The sequence below is a fragment of the Pongo pygmaeus genome, chromosome 13 (assembly GCF_028885625.2).
Source record: "Pongo pygmaeus isolate AG05252 chromosome 13, NHGRI_mPonPyg2-v2.0_pri, whole genome shotgun sequence".
In the NCBI taxonomy this organism is placed as follows: Eukaryota; Metazoa; Chordata; class Mammalia; order Primates; family Hominidae; genus Pongo; species Pongo pygmaeus.
In genome coordinates, this window is record NC_072386.2 from 87,270,630 (window position 1) to 87,296,056 (window position 25,427).

Below are 25,427 nucleotides of genomic sequence, written 5' to 3' on the forward strand. Positions count from 1 at the left end.
GATCCTACCATGCAGGGTGTTATCAGTGAAGGCATAATAGGGATCCTGAACCACCACTACCATTCAGCAGTAATGACAACCCCTCCTCCTCCAGGTGCCAACAGAGGCTGAGTAGGAAACCTGGACTTTCAGCCACCTTTTAATAATAAGGCAGCACCCCCCGCCCTCCCCTGCCACAGTGGTGTCAGAGAATGCCTGCTACATGAAAAGATTTAAATCAGACACAGATCTTATAATTTCCAAATAGGTTCAATCTAAAATCACTTGTCGTACCAAGATCTAAGACAACTTCAACTTGATTGAGCAAAGACAATCAATAGATGCCAACACTGAGATGGCACAGAAGTTAAAAATATCTGATAAAGACTTTAAATAAGCCATCATATAAATGTTTAAACAAACAGAAACATTAAACAAAAATAGAAAGTCTCAGCAAAGAAAGAGAAGATATAGGAAGTAGATATTTTAGTGAAAAATAACTAAATACTCAGTGGATGGGTTCAACAGCAGAATGAAGAGGACAGAGGAAAGAATCCATGAATTTTAATATAGAAGAGTAGAAATTACCCAGTCTGAATAACAGACAGAAAACAGACTAAAGCCACAGGGACCTGTGAGACTATAACATAATATCTAACAATTGTGTCATAGAAGTTTTAGAAGGAGGGGAGAAAAGGGAGAAAGGGAGGGGCTGAAAAAGTATAAGAAGAAATGATAGCTTACCAAATTAGTGATTGCCATGAGTTAAGGGATAGTAAAACGAGTTGGGCTGACTTTATATAAAGGGGTAGGACAAAGCTCTTTGTGGTGACTCAATAGTTCTGTTGACTTGACTGTAGTGGTGGTTACACCAATCTATACATGTGATAAATAACACAGAACTATACACTTGTGCCAATGTCAACTTCCTGATACTGACATTGTACTACAGTTGCATAAGATGTATCTCTTGGAATGTTGAAACATTTAGGATTTAAAAATTGCTGTCTTTAGGCCGGGCACCGTGGCTCACACCTGTAATCCCAGCACTTTGGGAGGCTGAGACGGACGGATCACGAGGTCTGGAGATCGAGACCACCCTGGCTAACATGGTGAAACCCCGTCTCTACTAAAAATACAAAAAAAAAATTAGCTGGGCATGGTGGCAGGCACCTGTAGTCCCAGCTACTCAGGAGGCTGAGGCAGGAGAATGGCATGAACCCAGGAGGTGGAGCTTGCAGTGAGCCGAGATAGTGCCACTGCACTCCAGCCGGGACGACAGAGCAAGACTCCGTCTCAAAAAAAAAAAAAAAAATTGCCGTCTTCTTGGCAGACTGACATGTAACATCACTCTGTTACCAATAATTTTCTGTGCTCTGAAGTTTGCTTTATCTAATATTAACATTGCCAATCCTGCTTTTTTATGATTAATATTCCATGGTATACCTTCTTCTATTCTTTTACTTTCAATCTACCTATTTTTTTTAAGTGAATTTCTTGTAGATGGCATATATTTAGGTGAATTTTAAAAACCAATTCTTTCAATCTGTCTTTTAATTAGTGTATTTAGACCATTTAACATAATTTTTGATAAGCTAGGGCTTTAATCTGCCATTTTATTTGTTTTCTGTTTGTTCCCTTGAATTTTTATTCATTTTGCCCTGATCATCTCTCTTGAACATTTTTTTTTAGAATTCCATTTTTTACTTATCTATTTTTCTGTAATATTTTTGAGTATACCATTTAATGTAGTTTTTTTAGTGGTTACTCTATATATTAAATTATACACATATTACCACAGTTCACTGTGACAAGTATCAATATTTTGCTAGTTCAGGTGGAGTGTAAAGATGAAGGGACTCTAAGTCCCTTATCTGCTTCCTGTTTATAATATGATAATCTTAACTATTTCATCTATATACATTGAGAACCACATCAGAGAATGTTCAATTTTTCTCTTCAACCATCAAACAAAATTAGAAAACTCAAGGGGGAAGGCAGGCATATTGTTATCTACTAGCATTTTTACTCTTTCCATTGTTCTTTCTTCCTTCCTGATGCTTGAAAGATTCCTTTTATGATTTCTGTTCCAAGAACTTCCTTCCTTCCATTCTTTCAGGGTAGGTATGCTGGCAATAAACTCTTAGTTTCCCTTCATCTGAGAATGTCTCAATTTTCCCTTCATTTCCAAGAGATATTTACGCTGGATAAAGAGTTGTGTTAACAATTCTTTTCTTTCAGCACTTGAAACATGTGTTCTCTGTGGTTTCTAATAAGAAATCCACTTGTATTCAAATTCTTTTTCCCCAGAAGTAATATATTGTTTCCCTTTAGTTGCTTGTCAGATTTTTTTCTTTATCTTTAGTTGTCAGAAGTTTCATAATTATGCTTCTTGGCATGAATTCCTTTGGGTTTATCCTGTATAGAATTTACTCAGCTTCTTGAATCTCTAGGATTACGTCCTTTACCACACTTGGGAAAATTTTAGCCATTATTTCTTTGAATTTTTTTTTAGCCTTTTCTTATGGGATTCAAATTACACAAACGTTAGAGATTTTCTTGTAGTTTCTGGGGTTCTGTACATTTTTATTCAGTCTAGTTTTTTCTCTGTAAAGAATGTCTCATTTCTATTGTTCTGTCATAAAGTTCAGCAATTCTTCTCTCCATCTTCTCTATTCTGCTGCTGTGCACATGTAATGATTTTTTTAAAAGTTTTAGAGTAACTTTAGATTTACAGAAAAGTTGCAAGGATGGAAAGAATTCTTGTATACCTAGCAACCAATTTCCCTCACTGTTAACAACTGAAACTACCACAGTTTTCTCATATAACATCAGAAATTCCGATGGCAGTTTTTTCATAACTAATAATACTGATACATTATGAAATAAAGTCCACACTTTATTCAGAGCTCCTTTTTACCTAATGTCTTTTTCCTGTTCTACAGCTTCATCCAAGATCCCACATTACATTCAGTCATCCTGTCTCTGTAGGCTCCTGTAAACTATAAGTGTTTTGTGGTATTTTGGATCACCTTGACAGTTTAAAGGACATTGTAGAATGTTCTTCAGTTTTGGTTTATCTGATGTTTTCCTCATAACTAAAGTGGGGTTATGTGTTCCTCGGAGAAAGACCAGAGGTAAAGTGTCTACCATTCTCATCACATCTCATCAAGGGAATATGCCATCAACAGACTTATCACTGACGATAACTTTGATCACCTGGTGGAGGTAATGGATGCCAGGGTTTTCCATTATAGTTATTCCTTTTCTCCTGTATGCATATTATACTTTTTAGAAGACTGTCACCAGGCACAGTCCACTACAGCAGTGGAGAATTATGCTCCACTTCCTTGAAGAGGAGTTAACTACATAAATTATTAGGAATTTTTCTATTTGGGAGATTTTCTATTCTCTCTTATTTATTCAATTATTTATATCATATGGACTCACGAGTTTTTCATACTTTGGGTTATAAACCAATACTATGTTGTTTATTTTATTACTCAAACTGTTGCAATTTTGGCTACTGGGAGCTCTTTCAGTTGGCTCCCCTGTTCTTTGACATATCCCCTGCTATGGTTTGGGTATGGTTTGTCCCCATCAAAATACATGTTAAAATTTGATCCTTAATGCAGTGCTGGGAGGTGGGGCTTAGTGGGAGGTGCTCGGTCATGGGGCTGGATCCCTTTAATGCCCTCTAACATGGTTTGGCTGTGTCCCCACCCAAATCTCATCTTGAATTGTAGTTCCCATAATCCCCACGTCATGGGACAGACCAGGTGGAGAAAATTGAATCATAGGGATGGTTTCCCCCGTCCTATTCTCGTGATAGTGAGTTAGTTCTCACATGAGCTGACGGTTTTATAATGGGCTTCCCCGTTCACTGGGCACTCATTCTCTCTCCTGCTGCCCTGTGAAGAGGTGCCTTCCACTATAATTGCAAGTTTCCTAAGGCCTCCCCAACTATGTGAAACTGTGAGTCAATTAAACTTCTTTCCTTTACATATTACCCAGTCTCAGGTATTTCTTCATAGCAGTGTAAGAATGGACTAATACACCATTCAATGGGTGTGAGTTCTTGTTTTCACAGAAATGTATTAGTTCCTGTGACAGTGAGTTATTTAGAGAGTCTGGCTTCCTCAGTTTCACACTTGCTTCCATGCAATTTCTTTGCACACGCTTGCTCCCCTTCCACTTTCTGCCATGAGTTGAAGCAGCATGACGTCCTCACCAGATGAAGCTGTCCAATTTGGGACTTCCCAGCCACCAGAATTGTGAGCTAAATAAATGTTTTTTCTTTAGAAATCACCTAGTCTCACTTGTTATGTTACGGCAACACAAAACAGACTAAGATAGAAAATTGGTACCAAGGAGTGGGTTGTTGCTTTACAAACACCTGAAAATGCGGAAGTAGCTTTGGAACTGGGTAATGGGTAGTGGCTGGAAAAATTTGGAGGGGCAGGCCAATGTTGCCATGAATGGAGCATTAAGGGTGATTCTACTGAGGCTCAGATGAGGACAGGAAAACAAAGGAAACTTTCAGACTTCTTACAAATTTGTTAAATGGTTGTGAACAAAATGCTGCGAGAAATATGACAGTAGAGACCATTCCGCTAAGATCTCAGATGGAAATGGGGAAGCATGTATTGGGAACTGGAAAAAAGGCCATCCTTTTTACACAGCAGCAAAGAAGGTGGCTGCATTGTCTCCATGCCTCAGGGCTTTATAGAAGGCAGAACTTAAGAGTGGTGAACTAGTATAACTGGTGGAAGAACTTTCTAGGCAGCAAAGTGCTCAAGAAGCTGCATGGTTACTTTTAACAGCTTATGCTGGAGTTATACTAGCAAAGGGATAATCTAAAGATGGAATTTATAATTTAAAAGAAAGCAAAGTAGAAGGATTTGGAAAATCTGCAGCCTGGCCATGTGGAAGAGAATGAAGGAGAATTTTTAGAAAAGATATCCATTGATGTGGCTGAGCAACTGCTTGCTAAAGAGATTAGCATAAGCAAAAGGTCAAAACAATGGGAAAAAGACCCTGAAGTCATTTTGAATATCTTCAAGTCGCTTCTCCCATTCCAGGCCCAGAAGCCTAAGAAGGCAGAATAGTTTCAGGGGAAAGGGCCAGGCTGCTGCACTTGGGACACCTTGGGACACAGCTTCCTGCATCCTAGCTGCTTCAGCTGAAGCAGCCATGGGGTCAAGTGGCTCCAGGTAAGGCTTGTGCTGTGTAAGCCTTACATCCCCTGGCTTATGTCTAGAGGGCATGAGCAGCAAGCCTTGGAGGTGTGTGTTACTCCACTGAGATTTCAACGTATGTATGAAAAACCCTATAGGCCCAGGCAGAGACTTGTTGCAGGGGCAGAGCCACTGCAGAGACCCTCTGCTAGGGCAAGGCCAAGCAAAAATTTGGGTTAGGTCTACTGCAGAGTCTCCACTAAGGCAATGCCTAGTGGAGCTTCAGGATTAGGGCCACTGCGACGACCCCAAAATTGTAGAGCCACCAGTAGCATGCAATCTCAGTCTGGAAAAGCTGCAGGCATTTGCCTTCAGCCTGTGAGAGCAGCAATGTAAGCTGGGCAGAGAAAAGCCATGAGGAGTGGAGCTATCCAAGGGCTTGGAAGCCTACTACTCATGCCAGTGTGCTGAGGATGTGGGACATGGAGTCAAAGGAGACTATTCTGGAGCTTTCAAATTTAATGTCTGCCCTGCTGGGTTTCAGACCTTATGCCTATTCCACCATTGTATCTTGGAAGTAAATAACTTGTTTTTTTTTTTTTTTGAGACCAAGTCTTGCTCTGTTGCCCAGGCTGGAGTGCAATGGTCTGATCTCAGCTCACTGCAACCTCCACCTCCCGGATTCAAGCGCTTCTCCTGCCTCAGCCTCCCGAGTAGCTGAGACTATAGGCGCGTGCCACATCTGGCTAATTTTTGTATTTTTAGTAGAGACGGGGTTTCACCATGTTGGTCTTGAACTCCTGACCTCAGGTGATCCACCCGCCTTGGCCTCCCAAAGTGCTGGGATTATAGGTGTGAGACACCATGCCTGCCCAATAACTTATTTTTGATTTTACAGGCTTGTAGCTGGACTTTGGACTTTTAAGGTGGTGCTGGAAAAACTTAAGGCTTTTGGGACTAGTGGGAATGAATGTTATATTTTGTATATGAGAAGGACATGAGTTTTGGGGAGCTAGGGGCAGAAAGGTATGGTTTGGGTGTGGTTCATCCCTGCAAAAACTCAATGTGAAATTTGATCCCCAATGTAGCAGTGTTGGGAGGTGGGGCTTAGTGGGAGATGTTTGGGTCATGGGAGTAGATCCCTCATGAACAGATTAATGCCCTCCCAAAGGGTTGAGTTCTCACTCTCACAGGAATAGATTATTTCTTGTGAGAATGGGTTGTTAAAAAGAGCCTCGTTTCTCTCTTGCTTCCTCTTTCGCCATGTGATCTCTTTGCACATGGCCCCTCCCCTTCCACTTCCCACCATAAGTTGAAGCAGTATGATGCCCTCATTAGATGCAGCTGTCCAATCCTGGATTTTTCAGCCACCAGAATTGTGAGCCAAACAAACTTTTCTTTATAAATTACCCAGTCTCAGGTATTCTGTTCTAGTAACACAAAATGGACTGAGACACTCGCATAGTTTTGTTTTTTGAGCAATTTCCTTACTTTCTCGTTCTACAAGATGCCCCACACTCATCTTGTACATTTCTCGCCTAGCCCTTAGAATCAACCATTTTCCTAAGGAATCTTGGTTCCTTTACTTGGCGAATGGTACTAGACACTACTTGCAGGTCTATTTGAGCTTTCTGTCTCTTCATGATTCAGTTTTGGTGGATTATGTACTTCAAGTAATTTGTCTCTTTCATTTAGGTTAATTTGTTGTTCACGCATTCCTTTATAATCAGTTTTATTTCTGTAGAATTGCTAATACTGTCCCCATTTTCATTTCTGAGTTTAGTAATTTGAGTCTTCCCTTTTTTTCTGAACTGATCTAGTTAAAAGTTTATCGATTTTGTTGGTTTTTTAAAAAAGAACTTTGGTTTCATTGATTTTCTCTATTGTTTTTCTATTCTTTCATTATCTCTCTTCTAATCTCTAGTTTCCTTTTGCTAGGTTTAGGTTTAGTTTGCTCTTTCTTTAGTTTCTTAAGATGTGAAGTTAGGTTATTGATTTGAGATCTTTCTTCTTCCTTAATGTATGTGTTTATAGCTATACACTTCCATCTTATTGTTGGTTTTACTGCACCCAGAAGGTATGCTATGTTGTATTTTCTTTTCTCTCAAGGTATTTTCTAATTTGTCTTATGATTCTTTGACCCCGTGGTAGTTTAAGAGTTTGTTAATTTTTCACATATTTGTAACATTTCTAGTTTTCCTTCTGTTATTCATTTTCACGTAGCTGGAACTACTGGCAGGTGCCACCATGCCTGGCTCATTTTTATATTTTTTTGTAGAGACAGAGTCTCCCTATGTTGCCCAGGTTGGTCTTGAGCTCTTGGGTTCAAGTGATCCGTCCACCTTGGCCTTTCAAAGTGTTGGGATTATAGGTGTGAGCCTCTGTGCCCTGCCTTTTTGTTTTATGTGCACTTAACACTTAAATTAACCTCTGATTATTGCTTTAGCTGCATTTCACAAATTTCTTGTACTTTCATTTTCAAAAAAATTATACTGAGAATTTTTCTTTGACTCATGTGTTGACAAGTGTGTTGGTTATTTCCAAATATTTGGAAATGCTCCTGCTATCTTTCTGTATTTGATTTCTGGTATGGTTTGAAAGCATACTTTTTATGATTTCTGTACTTTTTCATTTGTTAAGGTGTGCTTTATGGCCTAGAATGTCTCTTTTGATGAATGTTTCACATGCACTTGAGAAGAATGTATATTTTTCTACTGCTGTAGTCTAAAAATGTCAGTAGATCGAAGTTGGCTGACACTGCTGTTCAGGTCATTTACATCCTTAGCAATTTTCTGCCTGCTTGATCTACCCATACTGACAGAGCGGTGTTTAAATCTCCCTATTTTAATTGTAGATTTGTGTATTTCTCTTTTTAGTTCTATCAGTTTTTTACCTCATATAATTTGAAGCTGTTGTTAACTGCATAAATGTCTAGGGCTATTATGTTTTCTTAGAGAATTGAGCCATTTATTACTATGTAATATTCTTCCATCCTTGATGATCTTCCATGTTCTGAAGTCTGCTTTGTCTGAAATTAATAGTTACTTCAATTTTGATTAGTGTTAGCCTGATGTATTTTTATTTTCTTTTGTCTTTTCTTTTTTTTTTTTTTTGAGACAGAGTCTTGCTCTTGTTGCCCAGGCTGGAGTGCAGTGGAGTGATCTTGGCTCACTGCAACCTCCGTCTCCAGGGTTCAAGTGATTCTCCTGCCTCAGCCTCCCAAGTAGCTGGAATTACAGGCGCCTGCCACCACGCCTGGCTAATTTTTGTATTTTTAGTAGAGATGGGGTTTCACCATGTTGGCCAGGCTGGTCTTGAACTCCTGACCTTGTGATCCACCCACCTCGGCCTCCCAAAGTGCTGGGATTACAGTCGTGAGCCACTGCACCCAGCCCATTTTTCTATTTTTAACTTGAGTCTTTGGTTTTATAGTTTGCTTCTTATAGACAAAATAGAGTTGGGCTTTACTTTTTTAACTAATCTGACTGTATTTATTACTGTACTACATCTGGTGTTTTGAGCCTATTCACACTTAAAGTGATTACTAACATAGCTGGATTAATTTTTAAAACTTTTTTGTTCATTGCACTTGTTCTTTGTTTTTTTTTTTCTACCTACTTCTCTCTTTTTGCCATCTCTCCTTTTAAAGAGCATTTTATATACATCCATTTTATCTCTTGGTATATCATTTATACTTCTTTTAAAATGTTTTTAGTGGTTGCCCTAGTGTTTACAATATATGTTTTAAGGTAATCATCATTCACCTTACAATCACACTATAACTATCCCACGTCACACGTATCGCGGGCATCTTATAACAGTATTACCTGTGGCTCCTGTCATCCCTTGTGGCACTGCTTTCATTCATTTCACTTATCCATATGTCATAATGACCCGATACATTATTACTGTTATTACTTTCAATTGTATACTAGATATTCCAGGTATTATGTGACTCTGGGTCTTCTTCATCTTCTGTTTTAGGAGGCTCCCTCTGATACCATGGCAGCTGAAGGAGGACACATGTTCTTACTGCCAGGTGAGGTTGGGAGTCCAGATTAGCCTCTAATAACACCATCAGGTAGGTATCCAGGCAACTTTTTTTTTTTTTTGAGACAGAGTCTTGCTCTGTCGCCCAAGCTGGGGTGCAGTGGTATAATCTCTGCTCACTGCAACCTCTGCTTCCTGGGTTCAAGCAATTCTCTGCCTCAGCCTCCCGAGTAGCTGGGATTACAGGCACCCACCACCATGCCTGGCTAATTTTTGTATTTTTAGTAGACACGGGGTTTCACCATGTTGGCCAGGCTGGTCTTGAACTCCTGACCTCATGATCCACCTGCCTTGGCCTCTCAAAGTGCTAGGACTACAGGCGTGAGCCACCGCGCCTGGCCTATCCAGGCAACTTTTTACTGTCAGTTGGTAGGAAAAGTCCTGGCTTACCACTAGGCCTCATCTGAAATCACCCCATTAGAGAGCCAGAGGAGTACTCTGATGCTCTAGGACCAGGGTGGAAGTCAGTTTTTGGTGATGGGAGAGAGCTGCAGTTTTTTTCCGTAGTGTTTAGTTAGGGTAGGGCAGTTGTCTAAAATTTTCTGTCTTTCTGGGTGGTTGCTTTCCTATTCTTTTGTCTAGAGGAAGCAGGCTTTACTTGGGACTTTTTTTTTTTTTTTTTGTCTGTACCAATTGGTGTTTCAGGCTGATACATTAGGCAAAAATAAAACTGAGAAAGAGATGTCATTTCTTGGGTTCCAATGTCCCTAGCTTGTCTGTGTCCTTCTCACTGTTCAAAGTCTTCTTATGTGTTTTGTATATAATGCCTAGTGGTTTTAGCTGTACTTTGAGGGAGGAACAGGAAGAAGTATCTGTAATCAATCTTATCTGGAACCATCAGTCTCTAAAACTTTCACATTTAAGAAATGCCTTTTAAATTTAGTGTAATCTTTCAATATGCAAAACATGTATGTAGTTCAAAAATCCAAACTGTATAAAAAGGTATATTAAACGTCTCACTTCCATTCCTGTTCTAATCACTCGCCCCCCACCTGCTAAATTTTATTACTTTCTGATTTTTCTCCCAGTGTTTCATTTTCGCAAATATCAACAGTTACGTATATTCTTCTCTCTTTCCTTACTCAAAGATGGCTTCCTATGCACACCATTCTACTGCTTCTTTTGACTTAATATTTACTGAGTATCACTCCTTATTTGTATACAGGCTCTTGTCCATTTTATGGTTGCATAGTCTTCATTTATGTGTAGAAGTAACACACTTTTAGCCAATTAGTCAATGATGTACATTTGGGTTGTTGATATTCTATTGCTCTTACAAACAATGCTGCAATGAATAACCTTGTGTATATATCATTTTGTGTTTATGCAGGTATTGTTGCTGAGTATTGTATATGTTGCTGAGTAAAAATTAATGCACCTGTAATTTCTTTTAGTGTCAAAAAATTACATTTCTTAGCAGATATGGTTGATTACTATTTTACTTAAAGCCCTCAATGACTACTTATTGCTTAAAACCCAGAATATGGCCTCAATAATATATATTCACTTGGTCCACTTCCACATCTTGTACCATATTCCTTCTTGCTTTCTTTGTTCCAGGTGTACTGGTTCTTTTTCAGGTCTCTGTACTCACTATCTTTTCTTCTACTAGGGCTCTTTGTGCTTGTTCTTTTCTCTGCTTGGAGTGTTTATATTTCCTTATTTAGCTTATTCCTAGATATCCTTAGAGTTTTTCTCAAGCAACACTTATCTTTTCCTTTGAATTTGAAAATTTTCTTTGAAAAAGTAAAAAAGAGAGTTCAGTGAACCCCTCCCCTCATGTTTCCTTCACCTAGCTTCAAAAAAATTACAACTCTTTTTAATAGAAAGGTTTTCTTAACCTCAGAAACTCTTCAAATCACCCTATGAAAATTAAGGCTGTGCTACTGAATAACTTGAGAACTGCACTGGTGTCTATCAAAAAGTGGATATTAATTAAACAGTTGTTAAGTTTTAATTGCATTTCTTCATACAGTCTCATACTATATGAATGAGTGTTCAATCAAAGAAGAAGAAATATGTCTTCTAGACATAAATAAGAGACACGTCTTAGTAACCCAATATGCAATTTGTATGTTGCAGCTAAAGCAGTGCTGAATTTTTTATGGCACTAAATGTGTTCGTTAGAAAAGAGAAAAATTAATAGTGCATGATCTCACATTAAAAAGCTAGACAAAGAGCATAATAATCCTAACATAAGCAAAAGTAAAAAGTTAAGAGTAGAAATCAACTAAATTAAAACCAAAAAAACAAAAGAGAAAGATGAATGAGAGAAAAAGCTAGTTGGCTGAAAAGAGCAGTAACCTTGTAAAACCTCTAGCAAGAGTGAACAAAAAAATAAAAAAGCAAGAAGACAGAAATGACCAATATAAAGAATAAAACAGGTCTATAAATACAGATCCTAAAGACATCAAAATGATAATAATGGAATGGTCTGAACATCTTTACACATATAAACGTGACAACTGAGATAAAATGGACTCATTGTTAGAAAAGCAAAAATACCACAATTCACCTAATAGAAATAATTTTAATATCCATATATATGACTTAAATAAATTGATTTGTAAAACTCCCCAAAAAGAAGTCTCTAGGCCCAGATGGTTTCACTAGATAACTCTACCAAACATTTAATGAAGAATAAACACCACTTCTATACAACCTCTTCCAGAAAATTGGGGGGAACACTTTCCAACTAATTTTATGAGGCCAGACTTATGCTGATATGAAAACCAGACAAAGGTAGTACAAAACTACAGACTGATTTCTCTCATAAATGCAAAACTACTTAACAAAATATTAGCAAATAGAATCAAACAATAAATAAAAAGAATTCTATGACATTACCAAGTAAGGTTTATTCCAAGTATATAAGGCTAGTTCAATATTTGAAAACTAGTCAACAAAGTCTATTACATCAATGGAGTAATGAAGAAAAACCATGTAATCACAGCAGTATATACATAAAAAGTATTTGACAAGATTCAATATCCATTCATAATCAATATTCTCAGAAAACTAGGAATACAGTAGAAGTTCCACCATTTGATGAAGAATATCTACAAAAGATCATTTGGTGAAAGGCTAGATGTTTTCCCCTTAAGGTTGGGAACAAGGCAAAGATGACTACTCTTACCACTCTTATTCTACACAGTACTAGAAGTCCTATCCAGTGTAATACAAGAAGAAAAGGAAATAAAAGGCATACAGATTAGAAAGGAAGATGGTAAACTGACCCTATACATAGATGACATGATAGCTTATGTTAAAAAATGCCAAGGAATCTACAAAAAGCCTTCCTAGAAAGTTCAGCAAGATCTCAGCATAAAAGAACAAACATACAAAAATCAATTACATTTCTATAAACTAGCCACCTTTGTAAGCAAACAGAAATTTAAAACACAATGCCATTAACAATTACTCAACCAAATGAAATACTGAGGTATAAATATAACATGTACAGGACTTTTATACTGAAAACTACAAAACACTGAAGCAAGAAATCAAGATCTAAGTAAATAGAGAAATATATTGTGTTTAAGGATTATAAGACTCAAGACTCAAAACAGTAAAGATGTTAACTGTCACAAAATTGATAATAGCTTTAATTCCTATCAAACACCCAGTAAGATTTTAACATAATGAAATTATTACAATATGTATATACAAAGGCAAAGTAACTAGAATAGTTAAAACAATATTGAAAAAGAAATATAATGTGGGAATATAATAGTCTCATACAAATACAGCCAACTGATTTTTGACACAGGTGAAAAAGCTATTCAATGAAGGGTAATGGTGCTGCATGGAGCAAATGGATATCCATAGGCAAAAACAAACAAAAAAAATGATCTCAACTTACACTTCATGCCCTATACAAAAATTAACTCAAAATGCACCATAATTAAAATGTAAAATATATTACACAATTTTTAAAAATAGGAGAAAACCTTTGGTCCAAAGACTTAGTGAAGAGTTCTTAGATAGGATAACATTTTTACAAAACTGATAAACTGGACTTCATCAAAATTAAAAACTTATGCTCTACAAAACACCCCATGAAGAGGATGAAAAGACAAGTTACAGACTGGTATAAAAATGTGCAAACCACACATCTGACAAAGAAACTCATATCTAGACTATCTAAATTCTCAAAAGTCAATGGTAAAACACACAAACTTCCAATTAAAAAATGGACAAAAGCCATGAACAGACATTTTACTAAGGATACACAGATGGCATGTGAACACATGAAAAGATATTTGATTATCAGTAGCCATTAGGGAAATGCAAATTAGGATCACTATGAGATATCACTATACACCTGTTCAACGACTAATACATAAAATAGCAACAATGCCTAGTACCAGAAAGGATAGGGAATAACTGGATCCCTCATACATTGCTGGTGGAAATGCAAAATGGTACAGCAACTCTGGGAAATAGTTTGGCACTTTCTTAAAGAATAAAACATAACTTACCATACAATCCAACAATCACACTCCATGGCACTTATCCCAGAAAAACTATGTTCACAAAAAATCTGAACATGAATGTTCACATCAACTTTATAAGAGCCCCAAACTGGAAACAACCAAAATGTCTTTCAATAGGTGAACAGCTAAACAATGATATTCATATAGTGAAATACTACGTAGCTATAAAAGGAATGAACTATGTATACACTGCAACTTGGATCTCAAGAGCATTACACCGAGTGAAAAAGCCAGTCTCAACACATCAAATACTGTATGATTCCACTTATATAACAGTATCAAAATGACAAAATTATAGAGCTAGCAGATTAGTAGTCAGCAGAGATCAGGAACAATGTGAGAGGCGGCATGGGTGTGACTATGAATGAGTAGCACCAAAGAGATCTTTGTGGTGATAGAGCAGTTCTGAATTCTAACTGTGGTGGTTACATCAATCTCCACATGTGATAAAATGGCACAGAGCTATTCACACACAATGTACCAGTGTCTATTTACTGGTGTTGATACTGTATTACAGTTATAAAACATGCCACCTTTGGGGTAAGCTAAAGTGAGGACACAATTTTTGCTAATTCCCATAAATCTATAATTATTTCAATATAAAAAAGGTTTCTTAAAATATATGCAAAAAATTAAAAACTGAAAACAGTTTCTCTTTAAAAAGAGAAGCAAGAGATGGCAAGAAAAAGTCTGTAAAACATATATCTAATAAAGGTCTGAACTTCTTCAACTAAAACAAAATACTAAAAACTAAATGAAACAAAAATGAGCTAAAGATTTGATTGGTCACTTAAAGAAGATTTATGAATCGCTAAAAAGCACATAAAAAGAGGTTCAATGTTGTTAGTCGTCAGGAAAATGCAAATTAAAACCCAATTAGAATTGTTAAAAACAGCAAAATTTTCCAAATAATGGTAACCAAAAGAGTAATGAGAACTCACAGACACTGTTCATGAAAATGAAAAACTGTGGAGCCAGTTTGAAAACATTTGGCAGTTTCTCATAAAGTTACAGACAGATAAACTTATCAAAGACCTGGCAAGCTCACTCCTAGGTACTTACACAAGAGAAATGAAAACATATGTTGACACAAAGACTTGTATGTGAAAGTTCATAGCAGCTTTATTCAGAAAAGCACCAACTGGGAAAAAATTCCATATGTTGACCAACTGATAAAGGATAATAAATTGCAGTATATACCCACAAAGCGGCACTACTTAGGATAAAATAATTAACCACTTATACACACATGTGCATGAGTTTCAAAAGCATTATACTAAAGAAAAGCCAGACAAAAGGGAGTATATAATTTATGATTCCATTTATATGAAATTTGAGAAAAGGCAAAATTATTGCAATAGAAAGCAGACTAGTAGTTGCCAGGGGTTGTGGAGGAAGGGATGGAGGGAGGGGACTCACTGCAAAGGGCTACAAAGAATCTTCTGGGGGTGATAAAAATATTCCAAACCATGATTTGGATTGTGGTAATCAACGCATACATTTTTCAAAACTCATTGATTTGTACACTGAAAGGTGCTGAATTTTATTTTCTGTTAAATACACCTCAATAAAAGTGACTAATATAAAAAAGGAAAACCAGAATTGCACTGTAGAGGGAGTCACATGGTACGGTATGGAGAGAGAGAAAGAGAGGAGAAACAGAACTGCACTCTGGAGGGAACCCCATGGTAAGCTGTGCTCACCTACTGAGACGAGGTGGCTATAGTTCTCCAGCATCACATCTCTGTACAGGGTCCTCTCAACAGGGCCCATGTGCTGCCACTCCTCCTGGCTGAATTCCACAGTCACGTCCTGGAATGACACCGATGCCTGTAACGGCGCATTTCTGATTAATCTGAGTGTTCAGAATCAAGGAAAGGAAAACGTTTTCGGAAACTAACTCATTATGTTTACTGTTGAGAATTTAAAACAAAATGCTATAAGGGATTCTTATTATGGCCCTAATTCTGCCTTACTTTTGAAATGCATAATTGGCTCAAATATTTGTTCTCATGCTCTTATTTGTATTTATTTTACAATCATACACATACATTATTACTTAATGTACTGAGGAAGCTTAGTACCCTTCTAGGTAAAATTATTATAAATAGGATTCCTGCATACATTTCCCATGGTGCGATCTTGGCTCACTGCAACCTCTGCATTCCTGGGTTCAAGCAATTCCCCTGCCTCAGCCTCCTGAGTAGCTGGAATTACAGATGCGTGCCACCACACCTAGTTTTTTGTATTTTAGTAGAGATGGGGTTTCACCCAGTTGGCCAGGATGGTCTCGATCTCCTTACCTCATGATCTGCCCACCTTGGCCTCCCAAAGTGCTGGGATTACAGGCGTGGGCCACAGTGCCCAGCTGGGAAGTGAATCTTTACAGGAATGAAAATCTGTTCATTATTACCTTGTGCAGCTGTACACAGAGATGTGGCATGATATATAACACAAAAAGCTCAAAAAGCTCAGAAAAAAGAATAAAAAGAAATGAACAAAGTCTCCAAGAAATATGAAATTATGTATAAAATGGCCAAACCTAAGAATAATTGATGTTTCTGAGGGAGAAAAGAAAACAAAAAGTCTAGAAAACTTATTTGAGGAAATAACTGAGGAAAACTTCACTGACTGGGCTAGATATTTACATATCCCAATCCAAGAAGGTTAAAGAACTCTTGGAAAATCCACTGCAAAAAGATCTTCACCAAAGCATATAGTCATCAGGCTGTCTAAAGCCAACATGAAGGAAAGAATTCTAAGAGCACTAAGATAAAAGCATCAGGTAACCTATAAAGGAAAACTTATCAGACTAACAGCAGACTTCTCAGCAGAAACCTCACAAGCAAGAAGGGACTGGGGGTCCTATCTCCAACCTTTTTAAACAGAGTACCTGTCAGCTAAGAATTCTGCATCCAGCAAAACTAAGTTTCATCAATGAAGGAGAAATAAAGTTATTTCAGACAAACACATGCTGAGGGAATTTGTCGTTACCAAACCAGCACTATGAGAAATGCTAAAAAGAGCTTTAAACCTTGAAACAAAAGTTTGATATGCACCAAAACAGAACCTCTTGAAAGCTTAAAACTCACAGGACTTATAAACCAATAATTCAATGAAAAAAGCAAACTAGGTAGCAATGTGATGAAGAGAACAGTATCTTACATCTCAATATTAACATTGAATGTAAATGGCCTAAATGCTCCACTTAAAAGATACAGAATGGCAAAATAGATTTTAAAAAAATCACAAACCAAATATCTGCTGTCTTCAACAGACTCACCAAACATAGAAGGATTCATATAAACTCAAGGTAAAGGGAAGGAAAAAAATATTCCATGCAAATGGAAACCAAAAGCAAGCAGAAGTAGCTATTCTTATATCAGACAAAACAGACTTCAAAGAAAATCAGTAAAAAAGAGACAAAGAAGGTCACCATATAATGATAAAAGGATCAATCCAACAAGAAGATATTACAATCCCAAATTTATATGCACTTAACACTGGAGGTCCCAGTTTCACAAAACAATTACTACTAACCTAAGAAATGAGATAGACAGCAATACAATAATAGTGGGAAACTTCAATAGACCACTGACAGTACTAGACAGATCAAGACAGAAAGCCAACAAAGAAACAATCGACTTAACACACTAGAACAAATGAACTTAACAGATATTTACAAAATGCTCTCCAAGAACTGCAGAATATACATTATTCTGATCAGCACATGGGACATTCTCAAAAACAGATCATATGATAGGCCACAAAACAAGTCTCAATACATTTTTAAAAATTGAAATCATATCAAGTATCTACTCAGATCACAGCAGAATAAAACTAGGGATGAACTCTAAAAGGAACCTTTAAAAAATGAAATAATCTGCTCCTGAATGATTTCTGGGTTAACAATAAAATCAAGATAGAAATTTACAAATTCAATGAATGATAATTATACAAATTATCAAAACCTCTGGGATGTAGCAAAGCAGTGCTAAGAGAAAAGTTTATAGTGTTAAATGCCTATATCAAAAAGCCCAAAAGAGCACAAATTGACACCTAATGTCATACCTCAAGGCACCAGAGAAACAGGAACTAAACCCAAAGCTAGCAGGACAAAAGAAATAAAGATCAAAGTAGAACTAAATGAAATTCAAACAAAAAACCCCCAAAATATCAATGAAACAAAAAAGTTGGTTCCCTGAAAAGCTAAAACTGATAGACCTTCAGCTAGACTGACCAAGAAAAGAAAGATCCAAATAAGTTCAATTAGAAATGAAACTGGAAACATTACAACCGACACCACAGAAATACAAAAGATCTTTCAAGACTACTATGAATGCCTTTATGTGCACAAACTAGAAAACCTGGAGGAAATGGATACATTCTTGCAAACATAAAACACTCCTAGATTAAATCAGGAAGAAACTGAAACCCTGAATAGACTACAAGTAGAGAGATTAAATCAGTAATTTAAAAATTTGAAAATTGCCAATAACAACAAAAAGCCTGGGACCAGATGGATTCACAGCTGAATTCTACCAGATATTTAAAGAAGAACTGGTCCCAATCCTGCAGAAACTATTCCACAAGATTGCAAAAGAGGGAATCCTCCCTAAATCATTCTATGAAGCCAGTATCACCCTGATACCAAAACCAGGAAAGGACACAACAACAAAAAAGGAAACAACAGACCAATATCCCTGATGAACATAGATGCAAAAATCCTCAACAAAACACTAGCTAACCGAATACAGTAGCACATCAAAAAGCACATCATGATTAGGTAGGTTTCACCTCAGGGATGCAGGGATGGTTTAACATATGCAAGTAAATAAATGTGATACATCACTTAAACATAACTAAAAACAAAAATCATATAATAATCTCAGTCGATGCGGAAAAAGCATTTGACAAAATCTAGTGTACCTTTATAAAAGCTCTCAACAAACTAGGCATAGAGGGGACTTACCTCAAAATAATAAAAGCCATATGTGAGAAGCCCACAGCCAACACCATATTGAATGGGGAAAGTTGAAAGTACTCCCCCTGAGAACAGAAACAAGACAATGATGCCTGCTTTCACCACTCCTGTTCAACATAGTTCTGGAAGTCCTAGCCAGAGCAATTAGTCAAGAGAAAGAAATAAAGGGCATCCAAATTGGAAAAGAAAAAGCCAGACTACTGCTGTTTGTAGATGATATGATCATATACCTAGAAAATCCAAGACTCCTCCAAAAGACTCCTAGATTTGATAAATGAATTCAGTAAAGTCTCAGGGTACAAAATCAATGTAAACAAATCAGCAGCAATGCTATACCAACAACAACCAAGCTAAGAATGAAATCAAGAACTCAATTTCTTTTACAACAGCTGCAAAAACAAAACAACAACAACAACAACAACAAAAAACAACCTAATAATATACTTAACCAAGGAGATGAAAGATCTCTACAAGAACTACATAACACTGCTGAAAGAAATCACAGGTGACACAAACAGATGGAACACATCCCATGCTCATGGATTGGAAGAATCAATATTGTGAAAATGACCATTCTGCCCAAAGCAATCTACAGGTTCAATGCAATTCTCATCAAAATACCAACATCTTTTACATAATTAGAAAAAACAATCCTAAAATTCATACAGAATAAAAAAGAGCCCAAATAGTCAAAGGAATCCTGAGCAAAAAGAACAAATCTGGAGGCACCACAATACCAGACTTCAAATTATACTACAAGGCTATAATTTCCAAAACAGTACGGTACTGGTATAAAGGCAGGCACATAGACCAATGGAACAGAATAGAGAACCCAGAAATAAAGCCAAATATGTACAGTCAACAACTGATCTTCGACAAAGCATACAAAAACATAAACGGGGGAACGGACATCCTATTTCAGCAATCCCCAACCTTTTTGGCACCAGGGACTGGTTTCCTGGAAGACAATTTTTCCATGGACCAGCGGTGGTGGGGTGGGGATGGTTTCAAGATTAAACTGATCCACTTCAGATCATCAGGCATTAGTTAGAGTCTCATAAGAAGCACCCAATCTAGATCCCTTGCATGTGCAGTTCACAATAGGGTTCCCTCTCCTATGAGAATCTGATGCTGCTGATCTGACAGGAGGTAGAGCTCAGGTGGTAATGCTTACTAGTCTGCTGCTTACCTCCTGCTGTGCCGTTCCATTCCTAACAGACCACAGACTGGTACAAGTCAGTGGCCCCATGGATTGGGGACTCCTGTCCTATTTAATAAATGGTGCTGGTAAAAGTGGCAAGCCACATGTATAATAATGAAACTGGATCCCTGTCTCTCACTTTATACAAATATCAACTCAAGATGGATCAAAGACTTAAATCTGTGACCTGAAACCATAGAAATTCTAGAAGACAAAATCTGAAAAACTCTTCTAGACATCAGCCTAGGCCAAGAACTCATGACTAATACCCCAAAAGCAAACGCTACAAAAACAAAAATAAATTAACTGGACCTAATTAAACTAAAAAGCTTCTACACAGCAAAAGAAATAATTACCAGAGTAAACAGCCAACCCACAGAATGGGAGAAAATATTTACAAACTAGACATCTGACAAAGTATCCAGAATTTACAAGGAACTCAAATAAACCAGCAAGAAAAAAAATAATCCCATAAAAAAGTGGACAAAGGACATGAATTGTCATTTCTCAAAAGAAGATATACAAATGTCCAATAAACACATGAAGAAAAAATGCTCAACATCGCTAATCATCAGGGAAATGCAAATTGAAACCACCATGAGATACCACTTTACTCCTGCAAGAATGGCCCTTATTAAAAAGTCAAAACATAATGGATATTTGCATGGATGTGAAGAAAAGGGAATGCTTATACACTGCTGGTAGGAATGTAAATTAGGACAACCTCTATGGAAAAAGTATGGAGATTCCTTAAGGAACTCAAAGTAGATCTACCATTCGATCTAGCAATCTCACTACTGGGTATCTACCCAAAGGAAAAGAAGTCATCATAAATGAAAAAGAAACCAGCACACGTTTGTAGCAGCACAATTCACAATTGCAAAGATGTGGAACCAACCTAAGTGCCCATCAACTGAGTGGATAAAGAAAATGTGGTACCTATACACCATGGACTACTATTCAGCCATAAAAAGGATGAAATAATGTCTTTTGCAGCAACTTGGATGGAGCTGGAGGCTGTTATTCTAAGTATCACAGGAGTAGAAAACCAAACCGTATGTTCTCACTTATAAGTGGGAGCTAAGTTATGAGTATGCAAAGGCATACAGAGTGACACAATGGACTTTAGAGACCAAGAAGGGGAGGGTGGGAGGCTAGGGAAAGGTGCTAGGGATAAAAAACTACCTATAAGGCACAATGTACACTACTTGTCAGACCACGGGTGCACTAAAATCTCAGAATTCACCACTATATAATTCATCCATGTAACAAGAAACCACTTGTACCCCAAAAGCTATTGAAATAAAACATTTTAAAGAAATGTTTTTAAGTATAAAGAAAAGACAGCATTTATTATGATTATTTCAGTCTTGCTCTTTCATTTTAGTTAAGGCCTGTCTTGACTTCTTTTAGACCCTGGGTAGTAAAATATATAAAATAAAATGTAAAAGTAAAATGTTCAGCATCTTAGTCGAAAATTTCAAATAAGTTTTGTATTAAAATTGAAAATCTTTCCAGTTTTAGTAAACATACAATATTATGAAAACTTTTGCATCTTAATAAATATATCTAAGTAAAGTGCTAAGTAAGTAGGCAAGTTGCATCTTCAGTGTTAAAGTATATTAGCACAAGGATGGTAAAGCGGTGTGAAAATTATAAATTTTTATAATTTGTGTATGCAATGTGGTTTTTAAAATAAAATATCGTAGTATCTCATTTTATTTTTCTCTTGGTTTATACCTTGTCTCTCTGTACATCTATAACTTAATGCATACTGACAAAGAAAAATCTTGTTTGATAATGGTTAACCAACAATAAACATTTACTAAATCTAAAAAAAAAGAAAATAAAAAAAGTAAATGATTACAATTTTCTATGAAAATGTAATGACAAAAATCATATTGAAAAAGTACAACTCCAGTATAAGCTTATAAGAAGCTGGCTAATGAATTGACTAATACATTTATTCAATAATCAAAATCTTCACACAAAAAATCTTCGCAAGGTCCAAATTCATAGGTGAGTTTCATAAAATCTACATATAACACAATGTTCTCATTTTTCTAAATTACTAGAAAAGAAGAAACAAGAAAAAGTGCCCCATTTCCTTTCATGAGACAACCATGATACCCTAACTGAACAGGGAAATAGGAAAGTATAGTTTAATCCAATTTGTGAACACAGAAATAAAAATCCTAAATTATTACCATAAAGTGCTAGGAAAACATGTAAGAAGCAACTTACTACACTCATTAGCAACTAGGGTCTATACAGGAATCCAAGTTACTTTTAGAAAATCCATTATATTATTCACAATATTTACAGATTAATTAAAGGACACAGCTAAAGATTTATTCTGACACACAAAAAGTATTTAATATAATTCATGTGCATTCATGACTAACATGACATTTTGGCAAACTGGTAACTGGAGGGAACCTACTAACCTTGACAAAGCTGACAGCAAACAGAGTTCATGGTAAAACTGTATACATTTTCCCTCAAGACTTACTTGATCTATTTCTCCTTTTCCATTTAATGCAAGGGCCTATCTAAACCTCATAAATCCATTACAATACAAAGTGGGGAATGAATAAAGAGCTTACCTGAAATGTGTTCATTTTCTGTGGATCTTGGGAGAGTATAGAGAACTGTAAAGCCTCAGCTGGGGGGACAGAAAGAGGATGTCACACGGTCTGGCCTACCTCACAGCTCCTAGATTCGCCTCCCCAAATCTCAGCAACCCAGTTGGGGAGCAGCCTTCCTAAGGCAACAGGGCCCTTCAGGCCTTGAAAAGGCATGAGAAGCACCACGTAGAGGTGGCACTGTCTACGACAACTCTGAAATAGTTATGGGGCTTAAACTGCTGTTTTTTATTGAGTGAACATAAACTTTTCCCAATTGATTTAACAATGCACATGTGCTTCTAACACACACACAAAAATAAAGACAATAGAGGATTAGCTGAATTAAAGTACACCACAGGGTAAGACACTATTCTTTCATTAAAATTAACCTAGCAGGTACTGTAGTTCACGCCTGTAACCCCAGCACTTCGGGAGGCCAAACAGGGAGGATAGCTTGAGCTCATGAGTTCAAGACCAACCTGGGCAACATGGCATGACCTTGTCTCTACAGAAAATAAAAACTTAAAAAATTAGCCAGCTGTGGTGGCATGCACCTGTGGTCCCTGCTACTTGGGAGGCTGAGGCAGGAGGATCACTTGAGCCCAGGAGGTAGAGGCTGCAGTGAGCCGTGTTTGTGCCACTGCACTCCTGCCTGGACAACAGGATGAGACTCTGTCTCCAAAACACAAAATTAACTTAGCAGAAAAATATTCAGTGTGCATCATTTAACTATTTTTCTTAGTAATATTGTTTACCCTTGGTATAGACAATCCACAGAAAGTCTTGTAAAAGAGATGAGATACTTTAAGGCAAAGAGTTTTAGATGTTTTAACTGGGATGTATTTCTCAAAAGGCCCTTTGGATAAGATGCTTTTGGTGACTCACCTGTGAAAGAATGAACGGAACTGTTTTCCTCCTGGCTCTGCCACAAACGAGGGATCCCCGGAAACTCACTGAAGCTTTCATGCCCAATGTCTTTAAAGCTTTCAAAAGAATCAGAAGTAGATAACCACGGAAAACCCTTCATGTATCATCATGCTGGGATTCTATGAGGTAGGGACAAAGTCTCCAGTGTCACATGTGTTAACAGCAGTATGGCATCTGTAAAGAGTGGAGAACAAAGGGACTGGGGGCTACTTTGGGATCTGGGGACACAATCTCCGGTTACCCCTACCCTCAGACCTATGCAATGATGTGGCCTTTCCTGAGTAGCCTGTCCCTGGCCACCACCTAGCTCATTTTGCTCTTCTCAAAGCTGGCCCAAACCACCCACTGTCACCTATTCTGTGGTGGCTTCTGGAGGCTTCACCAAGTCTGGCTCATTCTGGGAAGGAGGATCAAGAACTGCTTCTGACCATGCACATCTAGGATCTGCTCCTCTGTGGGCTCTTCTGCCTCTGCTCTGAAGCTCGGGAGGGAGGTCTAGGTCTGAGAGGCGTTCTCTTCCAGGTAAAACTGTTCACAGAGACCCCTGCTTCCCACCTCGCAAGGGCTGCTCTGTTCAAGGAGCCTGCAACCTGACCTGAGAAACCATGTTAGTGGCAAAAATGTGACTCTCAGAATTTCTTACATCAGACTTAAAAGAGAGACACCCTGACAACGCAGAAGGGGCCAGGAACCTGTCTGACCCAAAAGATCTGAAGACACACCAGAAATCCAGACTACATTTGACACGTGGTAAGATTCCATCTACATCCACTCCCTGAGTATTTGGGGACATGCCATTCTGCTAAGTGCTGTGAAGCCTGCAATGCTGGTTTTAGGCAGGTGTGATATTAGTGCCTGAAACGGGAAATAAATCACACCTGCCTTTGAACCCCAGCTCCCTCACTGCTAGCTTGTGACCTGAGCCTCAGTTGTTACATTTAATGCAGATGTGGTTATAGGCACCCAATGAATGGAACAAAGTGTCTTCTAAATACAACAGCAGCAGTCGCTCATGGCTTAGTAGCCTACAGTCGGCTGTTTGCTTTACAGGTGGTGACTTAAAGTTTTAAACCAACGCCATGAAGCAGTCATTATTAATACCCTCACTTTCAGATGAGAAACCTGACTCTCATCCAGGTCCCTGCATTCGCCTCGGCTTCCAGTTGACAGAGCTGGAACTTACCCGGGTTTTTCCAGCTCCAGAGCTCGGCGTCTCGATGCAGACCCACCGTCCGGGGATTTCGGGCACATCGTCGCCCGCGTTACAAATGCGCTTTCCCCTCCCGCCGCCGCTCGCGCCAGGCTCCCGTCCCGCACACCGCGGCCCGCACCCGGCACCTGCTCCGGACCAGCGCTCAGCCTCAGCCGCCCCGGGAGCCAGCGGCCGAAGTCCCTCTCCACCGGCCGCCAAAGCCGAGGGCCTGCCCGGTCGCATCCACTGACACAGGGGGCGGGGATCCCACGAACTTCCCGCTTCCTCTCCCGCTTCCGGGCACAAACGCTGTCCTCCCGCCAGAGCTGGGCCCCCTCTACTTTCCGAGCCGACCCCCGAGCTTCCCAGACCGCTTCCCGGGAGTCTCGAGAACCCAAATGAGGAAGCGGGGCTCTGGCTGCACAGGCGCAGAAGGAGCCCAGTAGCCCCATCCCAGAGTGCTGCGCGGCGAACCAGACTCATTCAGGACTACATTTCCCATAAGCTCTGGCGTCCGCCTTCGACGGGACTCCTCACGTTTCGGCGATTCAGAATTGGCGGGGATGGAGTTTTTATGAAGAGTCTCCTGCTCAGGCTCTCTAAAAACAGGGAGAAGTTAAAGGTTAAAACTTGAACGCTACTGACAAATACAAAGAGTAGCCCTCCATTGGTCCCCGGTTGAACCAGCATTTTTTTTTTCCATAAGACTTTCGGAGACAATTGGGAAGCTGAATATGGATTGGGAATTGCAAATATTGAAAAAAAGTACCTTTACTTTTGTGAACTGTGAAAAA

At 38.2% G+C, this 25,427-nt stretch overlaps 1 protein-coding gene across 6 annotated transcripts in view; it reads right to left on the reverse strand.

Annotated features, from left to right (window-relative positions):
- The window catches only part of ZNF782 (zinc finger protein 782), a 36,633-nt gene extending 11,581 nt beyond the window's left edge, over positions 1-25,052 (reverse strand). For 2 of the 6 annotated variants that reach the window (XR_010123335.1, XM_054502918.2), the window contains exons 1-4: positions 24,625-25,052; positions 23,400-23,497; positions 22,494-22,552; positions 15,406-15,532 (exon numbers count right to left, since the gene is read on the reverse strand). Coding sequence is in view for 5 of the 6 variants with exons in the window: in XM_054502918.2 (XP_054358893.1) it covers positions 15,406-15,532; positions 22,494-22,552; positions 23,400-23,497; positions 24,625-24,692 (352 nt within the window). In the remaining variant the exon portion in view is untranslated. The other 4 variants (XM_054502920.2, XM_054502922.2, XM_054502921.2 and 1 more) reach the window with 4 other exon arrangements.
- Between the last annotated feature and the right edge of the window lie 375 nt (positions 25,053-25,427).